Here is a 15,519-nt window from a genome sequence, read left to right on the forward strand (position 1 = left end):
AAAGAAATAGGAAAGTTAACTGCAAATGCATCACTTCTCCAAAAGAAAATAATGTTTCTGAAACACACAGTCATCAAAGACTATACTCATATTTTCTCTCCACATAAAGGTAGTGCTAATCTGTTATGGAAGAGCTAATGCAATATTGTTACTGTAACCAGTAACGGATGTATAAAGCTCAGATTCTGGACCACATTAGCGTGAATCTGGTACTGAAGGGTGCAGATCACCCTGATGTATACTGTGATTGATTGATTTATTCATCTTTCAAATCAGCTAGTTAAGTAAATGTATACCAACTTTGTATGGGTTGTGTTTGCCTCAATCTATTGTTTTTTTTCCATTCTATATAAGCATTCTAACATTAATAACTTAATACTCTTAAGAATACTTTCAAACAACAGGAGTCCAAATGGTCTATCTTGGTCACTTGGTTGCTGGTACCTTATTCAACCCATAACCTAAACCCATATTTTGTGCCTGGCCTCAGTGATTTCTTGTGTAAATAAGTGTCTTCCTATTTTAAGGAAAGATCACAGAGAAAGACTTGTTTGTCAACACGTAATTACCAAATTGTGTCCTGGGTAGAATAATAGAATAATAACTTGCAATACCAAAGCAGCATATTATGCAATTTACATTGTACACATGTAAAGCCTGCAGAATACAGTGATTAATTTGGAGATGAAAGTAATTATATTCAATTTTATTGTTGGAATCTCCATTAGTCCTTTGATGTGTTAGATTGACACTACAGTGCACCTAGAATTATCAGGGCTCTGCATTTCATTCACAACTTAAAACAACCAGTTGCTATTAAAATCAAATCAGATCAAATGAGTCTTGCAATTAAGTCTTGGACTTCTGAATTTAGAGAAAACGGTCAAAATCCTGTGGAACTGTAAAACATTCAAGGAAAATAAATATGGTGAACATATTTTCCATCAATTTCCAACAAAATTGTCGATAATTATTTTTTTTCAGTTTGAAAACATAAGAAAGGTAAAAAAATAACAATCTGGCTCATCTTCTTCTATTTCTAACTTATTGATCCAAGAACCTAATGTTTTTTTTTTTTTTTTCTACTTCTGCGTTGTTTCTTTTTTAAGAACCTACTGAATCAGCATTTATTCTATGGCTTGGCAGTTTGTTCTAAACACCCACGTCTCTTTCCATTTCAGCCCTGGACTCCATATTCAGAGCCTACATTTGCACTGGGATTTGTCACTGACTCCTACAGAATCATAGAAAACCTGAATGTAAAAAATGTGAACAAACATTCAGCCTCCTTGAAGAAATGGGGCAATGTAGTCATGCTATTCCTGGAAACTTTAAATCCCATTATTGCTATCAATAATCACTAGTAATTATCCCATCTGGATAGTCTACATATCATGGATCATGGAAGGCATGCACAAAGGTCTGAAAAGCTGCAGTAAAGCATGTAGCTCAGCCAGGTAGCAGATTCATGACTTCAGTTCTGCGAGTGGGCGATTATGTCCACATGTAAATGTGCTGTTTAATTACATTTCCCAGTGATTAGCCTTGCCTAACAATGTTCAGCTGGGGTATATCTGTGGGACTGCTTTGGCAAGCATTTCTGGCATTTTGATTCTGCAAGGCAGTGACTTTTAGGCAGATTGAGCAATTTGGCTTCCTCCAGGTACAGTGGATTCATCCGACATTGAGAAGTTATATTTAATTCTCCTGCAATAGTTGGTTGATTCAGGAGTGCCGTGCTATACCCATGGGGAAGGGGGCCAGCCCCTTCTGTAATGCGACTAACCTCCAGGCCGGGGATGTGATGGACCGCTGGCTGTGGGAAAGAAAGAGAGAGCAGGACTTAATGAGTCTCAAATGAAGGGAATGACTTCATACTCCATTATTAAATTAGCTCCTAACTGCTGGGAAAGCGGGCTTTTCACATGTGAAAGCAGAGTCATCCACAATCTGAGAGAGGGCCCCTGAGATATACACAGTAGATACAGTGCATGGACTATGACTGTCAGTGGTGTTGCCAATAATTGGGAGGCAAGGGGCCATTTGCCTTCTACAAAACTTTTTTTTTCCATCAGAAAAAGACAAATATCCAGCCGCCCCCCTCCACCCTTGGTCGCCCCTGCTACCTAACCTATAACTTTTCATCAATGGTAGAGTTATGCTTATTTGAACGGCATGTAAAATGGCATCAGAAGTTACCAAAACACAGTGGAAACCTCAAACAATATAATTGGTCCTAGTCTGCTTTTTGTTTTTTGGCAGAGAATCATGCTTCTCCATTCTGCACCCCACCTGATCTCCTGTAATTTCCCCTGAATGAAAATACCTAGAATGGCCCCTGGTGAATTTAAGGTCACTACACATGTATTTATAACAGAGACTTTTGCAGAGGCACATGACTATTTACAGGGGACTGAGGCTTTACTACATGCATTCATCTAGTAGGCCGTGTATAGGTATTTAACAACAGAAATAACCCACTGCCTTTAAATCAGTGGTTCACAGTCCTGGTCCCAGAGTGCCCTTATGTGCTCTTACTTTGAAGATAAATGTATGACACATGGAGTGTGATGAGAAGCTAGATGTCCTCTCTCTTTTTTGTCCCTGACCTTGGAAACATCAGTAGAGAAGTCTGTGAGAAGCAGCTTCTCCTGGGCAAGGTTATTTCTATGTCGTAAATATATGTTGACCTCACCTTCTCTAGGCGGATGAGCTGAAATGCTGCCAGAAGATCTCCGACGCTCTTGCCCATCCGCTGTATTGGGAACCAAGCCAGACGTGGAGAGGTCTGCATTTTGGGCTGGCACACACAGCGTCCCATGAACTCATCTGCCCCCTGTAGGACACCAACAGAACAACATCCATCAATCTCCAGTGGATTAACCACTGACTCTTAAAATGAGTTTGCAATTGGGGCCTGAATGAAATCAAAAGTTTCACCCCTCCACACAACATACATACACTCACTACTTGATGGAGGTTGCTAGTTGTTAAAAAACTTCTTCCTTCCACCCAATGAGAATCCTGCATCAAATACTCAGTATATGATTTTTAATTAGTAGGTGGACTGAAGATTTAAATATATATTTTTAATTTGTTTATGTTAATATTAAAAATAAATTGGAGTGAGAACAGACAATCAGATCATTGTGTCAATGGGGGAGTTTACATGCAGTGTTTTTAACTCATGAAGTGATGATGCACATGCATGTTTGGACGGAAACTTCGGAGCATCAGATTTGACGTAAAAAAAAAAAGGCAACAGAGAAGAACAGGGTAATCCCAAATACTCGAGTAAATTGCATAAAAATTATGAAACCAAGGAAGAAACATGCCCATTTCCACATATAAACCCGCATTTCACATGTACATTCTACCAAGATAATCTTATGTATCCTTAAATGACCACATTATAAAAGAGCAAGATAACTGGCTAGTGTATTGTGGGTTTCAAGGTAAAGTAAGTTGCTGATTAATATTTCATGGTGTACTTCAGGTTAATGGCAATGCGGAAAGCTGTTTTTTTATGTTTGTTTTTTTCCGTGTTTTTTTTATCATTATGCTCTCTATATTGATGTGGGTCTGTTGTGCACTGTTCAGTACTGTACATCGTGTTGAAATCCTAACTTTATAAAAAACTTATATTCAGGGCTTGCTAGCTCCATCAGTGATGTGAACAACACCTAAGGTAAGATCAATAAAACCAAGTATTAAAATACTAGACACGAGGCACAAGCCACAGCTGTACCCAGTTGAATTTGAACAAGTTATCACATGACAGACATGGATCCTGTGATGTAAGTGCCTCGAGTATTTCTCTCCACGCATGTAAACCACACAAGTTAGGTCAAAACACACAAACTCAATGTGACTGTATGGGCTAAGACAGCGTATGGAAGATACATCCCAAAATAAGAGTTACTTGAACAATTTCTAAATGTTTCATTCAGAACCACCCAGGATTAAGTTGATTAAGATTCTCTATTTCTTATAAGCTTTTTGGACAGCAGCACAATTAGCAATCTGAGTTCTGATGGCACGACTGTGTCCCCTGACCCTCAATGAAACTCACATAGGTGTCCTGGTCGAAGATCTCTACCACGATGCTAGGGGGGTTCTGCTCCGTCACCTGGGGGTCCCCGAAGATCTCAATCTCATGGAAGATGAGTGTCTGATCCCAAACGGGGTTCAGTGTGTTACGGATTGTCACAGTCTTCTGGCTCTGATGGAGGAAGGAGACAATGGCGTATGGATCTAGAGAAACAGGAACAGAAAGACAGTACAGTTTCATTTGCATAGCATGTGTAATCAATAACATCTAAAACCATTTAAGAATTCAATAAAAGGGAACAAACTCCTCCTAAAATAGTACATTAAAATGATTAAGAATAAATATAAATACAGACAGTAATATGTCCAAAAAAGGAAGACAAGAAAATTAATATCCACACAGCATATTAATATGCTTTAAGATTAAGTAAGGGCTTTGGGGCTTTATGTTTATGTTTAAATATTAAGTAATTCTAGTATTTTTTTATTCAGTAATGAATTATGTTTAATGTCTTTCAATGAATCACCAGTGATGCTCTATATCATGTTCTGAAAACTAAGCAGGAGGAATTCCCATACAAAATAATTAAGACATGTTTCCAGTCTGTCTTTTTATGTCTGTACAGATCTTCACTCAACAAGAAAATGTATTCTATACTTGTGGGACTTCTCACCACATTTGTGGTTCTTTACATTAGGAAACAAGAGAGTAAATATCAAAATGTGAGTCGGCATATGAATTTTAAAAATATTAATACACCAAAAAAGAAACTGCCATATGTCTTTTACACTAAAAAACATTTTTGGAGTATTCCAAAAGTAGAAGAAAAAATAAATGACATTAAAACCTCAGGAATGCCACAAAAATACATCAGAATAAATTCCTTGGTAGTTTATTATTTCAAGACATGTAAATGGGCGCCGAGGGATCGTTTCACTTGGAAAAATCAAAGTAGCTTTTCTAAGTGCAGGCTAACCTTTCCTCTTCATAAACACGGGGCTTTAAAAAGAAAAAAAAATGATTTAACATTTAGTTTTCCAGTGCTGGTTCAAAAATGTTCCTGATTTAATTAGATTTTTTTTTCCCCCTTTGTAAAAATAAATACTCTGATATCCAATGCCCATGCCAACTATGGAAAGTACCTCACAGATTTCACTCAGGCACTGAGGTAAAGAAAGACAATAAACAGATGTGAGAGGGGACAGACAAGAAGGGGGCAGAGCTCCTGGGGCTTATTTTGTTTCTCTCTAAGAGAGATGAGATCCCAGACCATTCAACCACAGGTCACTACCTGGTCTCAGTGCCTGGTATTATCTCCCCTTACACCTGATATTTAATTTAATGTTTGCTTGGTACAATGAATTCTTCTTCTTTCTTTTATTTTTTCATCTTCTTTGTTATTGTAATCATAATCATCTTCATCTTCATCATCATGAGTGCTGGTAACCCCCTGGTTTTCTGTGCAAATGTTATTTTCCACTGAAGACAGGAGGTTAAGCAAACACATTCACTCAGCAGTCCAATAACTACAGCAGCGATTCCCAATCTCTCTCTCATTCTGAACTTTATAGCTGGTTTAGGATTTGCAATTTTTAGCTCAACCCCAAAGTGACTGTGGTTTACCCCAAGAAAATATCAAATGAGAAGAGATTAGTAATCAGAAGACTACGCTGCATTTTTGAATTATAAATGGATCATGTTTTTTTAATGAGCCCATGTATAATTTTCCTTTTTTATTTCATTCAGATTGGTTTATGGTATTGGGTGATTTAATGGAGAGCAGAAGCTTGTTTCCATTATCTTGTCGCTTTTTTTTTTTCAAGATTCTTTCATCGACCCCCCCTCCTTCATCTGAATCACAATCTCTTTTGTATAAGCTAACTCACTGGTTTCTGGTGTGGGAAATTGGCTTAGCCAATGCAGTAAAAACACTATAAGCAGGGAACCTACAACAAAATAAACAGAACGCATAATTTATTTTCCACTTATTTCAGCAAATGTGCCAGCAATTCCTATACTGAGCAGTCTCTCACACACACACAAATCTACACATCTGTGAAAAAAATGAGCAAACTATATACCTACCATTACTTGTAAAATGTACACTTTAGCATAAAATTTAAATATTCACTTACTACTCACATCCAAATTGCTCAATTGCATTTGACCTGTATTTGACAACTAGCAATGGTCCCCTAAACGTACTAATCCAGTGTATATTTTTAAACTTGGCTGTTTTCTATTTCCATACCATATTGCATGGGTATACAATCATATCCAGTTTAACCTGGATTAATCAGGATTATATTAACTTTGTGTTATTGCATTTCACTGGTCAGCATCTGTGGTTCAAAAGTCTCCTCGTATTCTGACATCCAACATGTTTTAACCTGACAGGTATTACAATTAAATAAAGTCGGTTAACCTAAAGGATGTTTTTCAAGGCTTTGTTCTCAGGGGAATATATATATATATATATATATATATATATATATATATATAATACATCATGGAAAGATGCAAACATATGGGAAAAAACAACACTAATAATAATAATAATAATTTACAGTTTTGAGCTACAAACATGGAGAATATTTTGCTTGATCTGCTGTTTGCAAGATAAAAGTTAGTTTTTGTAACCCCTTAGGGATCTGCCCCTGAGCTCTATATTTCTAAGAACTTTAAAGGTTATTATTTTTCCTGTCCAACCTAAGCAATGTGCAGTTATCTCAAACTAAGCATTTATATTTCATATTTAAGTATTTATTTGTTTGTTTGTGTGTATATCCCTTATCCAGGGCAACTTAAATTTTACACAAGCATTACACAAGTGCAGTATTAGGTGTATTATAACTGCATACATACTATAAGGTGAACATGCTTAATTTTGTTTTCTCAAAAGGACCAAGAAAGCCCTGACAAAGTTTTGGACAATGTGCCAACATATTGGATTTGGCAACATGTTGGAATACAGAAGAATGGCTAAGATGGCTGCATTATTAGATGACGGTGTATCTTGATATTTACAGAAGATGGATAAACGTCGCTGAATTTCCAAGGCCGCAACCAGAGCAGTTTCCAATCACGCATCACCGTTCTTCTTCTGCTGTACTTTTTCAGACCAATTTCAGCAATTGTGCCATAAACACACGGTGTATCATGTTTATTTTCCATACCAGGAAACATAGTTCAGTGGTGGTTTAGGAATAACAAGGCATGTTCTGGCAATGATCACAAAACAGTGGAACTCTATTTGAGCACCAGTAATATGGAAGCAGGACTGGGGGGTTACATCATGCAATCCCAGTCAGACAGGTTTCAATTCTGTCCCACACGGACTGATGTTGAACACAAGGAGCATTTAGATGCAATTTCCTTCTGGGACCTTTAACAAACCGGTTCGAGTACATAGACTGATGGTAAATTATTATGTCATGCACTTGGCTATGTGGCAAGTGGCAAGAAAGATCGTGTTGCATTGTGCTTTAATAACGCTAATGTGTCTGCCATCTCGCTGCTATCTCTTCTTTTCCACAGAAAAAGCGAAACCAAAAAAAAAAAAACACATGATCGGACCAGAAATCACAGTGGGATTAGAACCATACCCGATCTGTGGTTACAGCACCGCTTGCCTTAATGCGGGATTATTACTGACAGATGACAGTGGCAGGGCGATTAGCATCATTTTCCATTAAGACTGACTAGTGAGAAAACAAGATCCACAGCGCATTCGCAGGCATGACTCTAGATCGAGAGCCCTACGGGGGCAGAAATGCAGGCATATCGAATGGTTTTAATTAGTTTGATGGCATCAGGACCAGACTCACTTGATCTGTCATCTTGGCACACACTTTGTAAGCCTTACCACGGATTTACATGTTCAGAGCGATCTTTCTAGTCTAGACGTGATGGTTCAGATATCCTTCAACAAGCTACTCGCTAACTTCACAGATATAATGTACTGATTAATCACATATCATCGGCTGCAACCATTTCCTACTATTCTTGCATTTTTCTGGATAGTGGTATAAGCCCTCAGCTGTGACATGCCAGTAATCCTAGTGCCTTCACTCCCCGAACCTCTGACCTTCAGACACTGGGAGGAATGACTCAGAAAGACGGTAGAACTCCATTGTTGCCCACAGCTGTAAATGTGCTGCTCTGGGCCTTCAAAAGCTTGCATCTTTCCCTCTCTTATACTTTTGGTGCCAGAGCAGTACTGGACTCGCTCTTACATCAGCACTTTATATTATTACCCTTATTAAATGCGTATATATATTTAGCTTTCATGTAGCATAATGTGACCTTTTTAAAGAAGAAAATAACAGGGTAGGGACACGCAAAGATGATTATTACAGAGAGAAACATTCTGGGTATATAAGCTTTATACTTTAAGACCCAATAAAGAGTCTGGTTTCAAATATTTTCAAAGGTTAGAAAATCCAGTGCAGTATAGCCCTAAACTGTTGTGAAAATAAGGTTATGCTCCATTACTCACCTGAAAAGCTGTCCTTGTCCATAGCTATGAGCTCCCTGGCCTGGTACAGGTAACACCGCAAATGGTATCGAGTGCCACCTGCCAGACGATACAACACAGACACAAATTCATATTTTCTTCCCCAGCCATCTTTAATGTTTACCTTTTTTTATTCTTTTAAGCACTTTCTGTTTGCATTCTGGTCCTGCCCAGGTGTATTTTAATGAAAAATCATCAGCATGTTTGTCAGCTGGCAATGTTCTGATTACAAAAGTGCAGTCTTTGAGCCTTTCTTGGCCAAGTCATTAGATTTCCAGTGGTTTTGTCTAACTGGATTAAATGGAGTGAATCAACTGTACAGTCAGATAAATATTTTGAAACTCGTCTTCTGCTGTGTAATTTCTTTAAAAATAAATCTTGGTCTGTGTGCTGAAAATATCACAGTTGGGGTAAAATGCGATTGTTAGTCTAACCTATGGTATACAAATACAGGTTTATACAGTGAATAATCACCAGGCCTTTAGTACTGAATTATTTGTAGATAATTCAGCTTTTGTTTAAAAAATCTAATAGAATCCTTATGATAGCCCAGTTACTATCAGCTTATTGACAACCGTATTAAATCCGAGATAACATTTTCTGGACTGTAATAATTTATGACTGCAATTTTGGTAGCTTAAAAACAGTTTTCATCGATTAAATTGAAATATGTATTAATTTTCTGCACTGGAAATGTCTACAATTTGTGACTAATGACAAAAACCTGTATACGATGGAGCCCAATCACTTTTTGCACAGATCAGTGATGCACAAAAGGACTATAAAACAAAGTAAAGTAAAGCGTTCAAGGCCTGCCCTTTAACTAAGGTGGAGGTAATCTTCTGCATGTGTTTGATTAAAAAGGAAAAGAGAAAGAGGGCTGGCCAAGATGCACCTTTCATGTTTTATTGTCATCTGTTCTCCCTGCACCTAGCCCATGGCCAGAGCAAGTCCCCATCTGTGCCTCAGTTCATTCCCCCTAATTACAGGCCTGCCAGCCCTCCCCTGCTGCTCACTGAACATCAGCCGGAGCAGCGTTGTGTGTGAACCCGGGGCACTGCCGGGCACAGGAAGGTCAGGGATGGTGCTGTGGATATGGATGGGAGCTCCTTTGTCTGCAAGGGTTGTGCTGTTATTTGGATAACTTATCCCAGTGCATGAATATGAACATCGTGCCGCAGAAAGTCCTTGTTGAGGATCTGTTACCCCTCGTCCCATGAAGTTAGTGACTTGTGCTGCGGTGCTAGCAATTTGGTTGGAATGTGAAGTGCTGGCAGGTAAAATAATTAACTTGTGAAGCAGCAGGGTTCCCAAATGAATATCTCTATGCATACATATTTAACTTATTGCTACAGCTGTTCAAATGCCATATTTCTAATACTTGTATTGGTAGTGCTAATGGGCTGCCTTTCTGTTTTGATTATTTTTATTATTTTCTAACTTTTACACTGGTAGTACTTAACTGGGACAGAGATGTTTTTAGTTTTTTTAAATGAAATCTTAAGTTCCACACATTTACAAGGTGCTACATTCCAAGCTGTGTGGTGTGGCCATGTACAGGGAGTTTTAATCCATCCCCTACCTCTGGTGGGGTCTACTCACTATCAAACATGCAGGAGATGGTGGGTCTGTTCACCCCAAAGCTGGCAGTCACTGATTTGTCACCATTCTTTTCCTCCATCACACCTCCCTGTTAAAACACACATTTTAGATCAATTTGGTTAAAGAATGAGAACTTCTGTGCTTCCAAAATACCAATATAAACATTAACAGTCCAGTTAAAAAATGACAATGGAAACAGACTGACTGTGTCTCCAGCAAAGACACCAGTAGGCCTCCTATACCCAGTGTGTGTGACACTGTGGCAGTGAGAGAGGTTTGTCCACAGTTGGGCCCTGGTGTATACAGACCTCTAGTTTTGGATACACATAGTTTGTGACAATGGTGTGGTTACAAATACCTCTGCCACACAAGTCATAGAGAGGGAGAAAACACAGGAATGGCAAATAACATGTTGACAGCCTAACCGTATAGAGGAGGAATGAAAGAAAAACTAAAAGAAGAATGAGACAGACTGAAAGAAAGCAAAGGAAATGTGTTTGTTTTCTTATCCATTGACAGTTTCTTTCCCCGGCAGACTACACCATAGACAGCTGCTGAAGGGGGTTCATAATAAAAGCCCTCAAGGTTAATATAGAACATGACACCGAACATGGAAAGTTGTATCCTACCCGTTCCAAGGCAATATCTCCACTCCTATCTATCTCTAACACAACCGCATCAGCACCAGCCCAGCCCTGCAATCTTGCTGCCTGCTGGCTCAGCTCAGCCTGTCAGTCTCCGCAGTGCTGAGGTTATGTCTGAGGCCTCTGCCAGCACAGGAGCCAGTACAACGATACAATACTATAAAATAAACTCAGAGAGTAAAGCGCCTCTCCGCAAGCTCTGACTGGAACTACACACTGAGGTGGGGCCAAGATCAGAGCTTTTTTGAAAGTCTATTTATATAATAAGGGAAATTATGGTTTCTGTGAGTTTTGAACATAGTTCTCTGCAGGTAAACACAATCGTTCGTTGTTTTTCCTTTTGTGATTCAACTGCAGAAGGGCCATTTCAGTGCAGTGTCTAAGAGATCAAAAGCAGCAGAGTACGGCAGTTGAGTCTGTGCATTTTAAATTCAATGGAATGGAACAAATATACCTCGCACGAAAGATCAAAATGAATCAATAAAATGGCCTTCATCAGAAACCGATCATGGCAAACCATTTTGGAGTTGCCAAGCTAACCACGGTCTGGAAAAACCCAGAGTTTGGCATCCTTGCCCATTCTTTAACTGCACACATCAATGATGCTTTCTCTGCAGATATCAGAAAACAAAAATATAATTATTTTAAGTTATTTTGGCATTAAACTCCCTCCCCCGTTCTCCTTCTTTACCAGGGAGCCCTCCAGGGCAAAGACAGCGGCCGGCCCCGTCTTCTCCAAGGGCTCCATTCGGCAGCGCCAGCGACGGCGACGGAAAGCGTCAGTCTTGCGCTGCTTCAGGTGAAACTTCCAGCCAAAGAGGGAGGCGTATTCCCAGCCCTCTCGCTCCGAGTCATCCGGCCTCTGCTGCAGGGACAAAAAGAAGGGCTGAGCATTAGGACCTCAACTGCACCAGAAGCTGTAAGGCCAACCAGGCCTATGTGTGGAAGAGTGGCGGTGAGTTGAGTTTATCTACAGTGTGGAAAGTACCTCATATTTGAGTGTGTCATGGCTGTAAAAAACTATGCCTTACAGGTGTGAGAAAACATGATTTGCAAATGGGAAAGAAAAGACAATGTGTGGGAAAAAATATCAGGGATAGCCATGGCATCACCAAGTGCAAGATATAGAAGCCAGAGGCCCGTCGAGGCGAACCAGCCAGTGGGGTCACTTTATCTGTGCTTTGCATCGTGTGTCACGATATATGGCACTAATGATATGTAATATTTTATTTAAGTTTAAGCTTTGTATTTCATTGTCATCTCATTTTATAATTTAAACATATATTTTTATGTTTTGTTGAATTAACATATCAACATAACACCTATTGTGCATTAAAAGCAAGGAAGTTAATCATTGGTGCAAGCCAGATGTACATATAGGTATAGAAGATAGATATGGCTGACAAACAACTCAAAATAACAGATTGTACATGTTTTGTTCCCTGTGCTGTTGCACATAAACCACAATGCAGAGGGAAGGGGAATCTCCCAAATGATATTCACTAGGGGGCAGTATTTTCCTGTTGTTCAAGAAGGAGATTGAAATGATGTCCTTGATTAATGCTTTTCCATTCAGTGTTCATTCAGTACCACCTAGTGGATGTTTTTCTTTAAATCAAGTGAATTACCCTGTTCTGCCAAGTCATGGTAACACTCTGCTTCATTGAGGTTAAATATGTGTGTAGCTCACAGTGGTGAAAACTGCAGTATATGTTACGTGTGATATTTCAATGTATTGAAAATATGATTTATACGTGAGACTTTGTCTTGGTAGGGGAAAATCACTGAGAAAAAGTGCAACCCCAAAAAGAGATGTGTTATTTTGCTATCAGGGTGTAATGGCTGGTAAGGTCAGGTAAATTTGTGGATGTGAAGAAATTCCACTGCTGATATTGATCAATTAAAAGGAGGAGGTTATTTATCACGTATTATTTATCATGATTAGGTATAATACTTTAATAATAATAATAATAATAATAATAATAATAATAATAATAATAATAATAATTATTATTATTATTATTATTATTATTATTGATATTGCTGAATGATAGATATCACAGAATATCATTAATAAATAAAACCTGCACCCTCACTCCCTTCAGCATGAAACCCAATACCTTTCTCAGTGCTTCCATCTTGTTCAAGTCTCTGCGCCGCAATCGAATCCAGCGGCGCCTCCGGTTGGTGTGGTACATCTTTTCGGCCGGAACCCAGGACTTCGGCTTGCGATCTGGGGGGATGGTGATGCCATACTCCCAGCCTGTTCAGACAAATGGGTTTCACTTAGTGCGCTGAATCTCTAGGATAAAAACTCATCCTTAAAGACAAGATGTGCATAGCCCGTTAGTTCAATAGCCTGTTAGACTTTTCAAGCTTTTGAGACATGTTTCAGGAATACACACTTCCAATGCCAAATCTTCTATCTTTACTGTAAAGACCCTCCCTTGTTATTGCAGTCACATCATGACCACAATTGTCTTACTAAAGGAGGTCAAACGGGACCAGAACAGTCTTACAAATGTTCAAGCCCAGTATTTAGGTTTCATGGGTATCTATCTACCTTTTTGGTGCCTTATGACCTCATGAAAGAGCATACTCTCTTTGTGTTCCAAACTTGGCTAAGCCTAAGCATTAGACAGTTCTCTTAGCCAACACACTGTCATTATAATATAACCTTACACTAAAGTTTTGATTTTGATTTTTTTTGCTGAAAATATATGGTCTTTCAATGTACTGGTTGATGACTCTATTGGCTAAATGTGTGTTTAACTTAATCATCTCCCCATGGGTTGGATAAGTCTTTTCTTGGTTGTCTTACGTTACTACAGTGATTCATGTGTGAGACTTTGGATGCAAAATACAATGTGTCCAGGGAGAGATGAGTTATTGAGCAAAGCGGTGTGACGGCCTGTTTGTGGTTCCATTGGTTAACCAGTGAATCTGTGTAACCTGGTAACTGCTGCTGTAATGATAAACACTACATGCCGTTTTTCTTGGCCTGCAACACACTCTAAAGGAAAAACATCTGAATCTTTTACAGACACCGTGTATATATACTGCATGTATGTACACCTGAAGGCCTCAAATAAGGACCTGCCTGTTACTCTGAAAAGCTTCTTTCAATGGTCATACAGCTTAAAATGATCTTATGGTCACCTAAAATTAAATTATATGTTGTTACTTATTTATTATTTTCTTTGTGCATATTTTCCATATTTAGTAGCTTAATCCTTGCATTGTGACACAAGAGCAGAGCAGACACTTAACAATACTCATAATGAGAAGTGAAAACACATTAACAGACTCTGTGCTGGTTTGCCGTAAGTAAAACTGATATGTGTGAGTACCTATTCTTCAAAGACAGGATACATTGGATGTTGGATTTGTTTGGCTTAATGAGAACATCTACAGGGTAATGCATATAAATGATATATATAATTACACAGAATGTAAATTTGGAATTTAAACATTCACTGTGAATGTTTTGCTGTTAAATACAAAGTTCAAATAGTGACTGAAGGGACAGCTTTGCATGGTTTCTATCCCACCTTAGTGGGGTTAGTGCTGTACCTTGGTCGTCAACAGCCCTGTTGAGATCTTCACTCCATTCCACATCTTCCCACACCCAGCCTGGCGGACACTCGATCTCGTCCTTTGCTGTTGCTTTCTCCCCATTCTGCCCCCAACCCACAGAAATGAGAAAACACTAATTAATCCCTTTTCATTATTTGGTTTGGATGTCATTCTAGTGATTCTCCAACCGTGATTGTGTGCTGATTTTTCTTTGTTATTCTGATTTAGCACAAAAGGCACCCCCTGGCCGAAAGTGAATAAACGAGACTGAAAACGCTTCTCTGTAAAATGTTAAATGCTAGGTGACTCTGTTGGGCATTTAAAAGCAGGGAAAGGGGATGTGGGAGATATTGACTGAATGGTGATATCTATTTCAGTGTAGAAAAAGTAATATGGGTTAGTCTACAAATGTGGTAGGCATGAAATTAATCACATTATTTTCCAGATTCCTTAAATCATTTTGCTAATTTGAACACCTTCAGTGTCTGTTTCTCTGCAATTATAATCACACTAACCACATCAGTATAGCCCTCTGGCATCCCAATCCACTGCCCCCCTGGCAACCGCATGTGATTCTCAAAAACCTCTTCCATGTAAGTCATGTGACCTGCATCTACATCATACAGCAACCTGTAGAACAGTGAGAGACGTAGAAATTATTTTAGGCATGTGAGAAAAAGCCCCAGTCACACACACAACAGAAATAATCATTCATTTCACTACATGAAAAGTCTTTAACAAAAATGGTGTGTGTAAGAAGTCTAATGCATCAGTAAACAGTTTTGGCTAATAAGCTTCAGAAATTACAGAAACACAGAAAGACAGATACAGGGTCACTCACGTCTTCTCTGGGCTAATGAACCAGTCGCCTGACCAGGCCCATCCAGGAGAGGCACGGAAGCTTTCTTTTGGCAGTTTGATTTTGCCTGTAACATCGGTGAACTTAGGGTAGGTCAGGCCAGTGGTGCCCCAATTACCCACCAGTGCCAGCTTTGTTTGGTTCTCATACTAAAAAATAAATACAATAAAAATAGAGACAAAAGGAAAACACAATCACTGTATTTAGGTCAGCCAGCAGTCACTTTCTCTCACTGTCTATCCGAATGAGTTTGGATCCAACCCTCCCCCTG

General features: G+C 38.9%; 1 protein-coding gene across 8 annotated transcripts in view; it reads right to left on the minus strand.

Moving 5' to 3' along the window:
- dysf (dysferlin, limb girdle muscular dystrophy 2B (autosomal recessive)) overlaps positions 1 to 15,519 on the minus strand; it is a 109,879-nt gene that overhangs the window by 45,675 nt on the left and 48,685 nt on the right. For all 8 annotated transcript variants that reach the window (XM_066718334.1, XM_066718331.1, XM_066718338.1 and 5 more), the window contains 10 exons: positions 15,231 to 15,397; positions 14,905 to 15,019; positions 14,387 to 14,492; positions 12,934 to 13,076; positions 11,505 to 11,678; positions 10,170 to 10,257; positions 8,550 to 8,627; positions 4,073 to 4,254; positions 2,696 to 2,836; positions 1,787 to 1,816 (listed from right to left, as the gene is read on the minus strand). In XM_066718334.1, the coding sequence (XP_066574431.1) occupies positions 1,787 to 1,816; positions 2,696 to 2,836; positions 4,073 to 4,254; positions 8,550 to 8,627; positions 10,170 to 10,257; positions 11,505 to 11,678; positions 12,934 to 13,076; positions 14,387 to 14,492; positions 14,905 to 15,019; positions 15,231 to 15,397 (1,224 nt within the window). The remainder of the gene's footprint in view (positions 1 to 1,786; positions 1,817 to 2,695; positions 2,837 to 4,072; positions 4,255 to 8,549; positions 8,628 to 10,169; positions 10,258 to 11,504; positions 11,679 to 12,933; positions 13,077 to 14,386; positions 14,493 to 14,904; positions 15,020 to 15,230; positions 15,398 to 15,519) is intronic.

The sequence above is a fragment of the Amia ocellicauda genome, chromosome 12, assembly GCF_036373705.1.
Source record: "Amia ocellicauda isolate fAmiCal2 chromosome 12, fAmiCal2.hap1, whole genome shotgun sequence".
Taxonomy (NCBI): domain Eukaryota; kingdom Metazoa; phylum Chordata; class Actinopteri; order Amiiformes; family Amiidae; genus Amia; species Amia ocellicauda.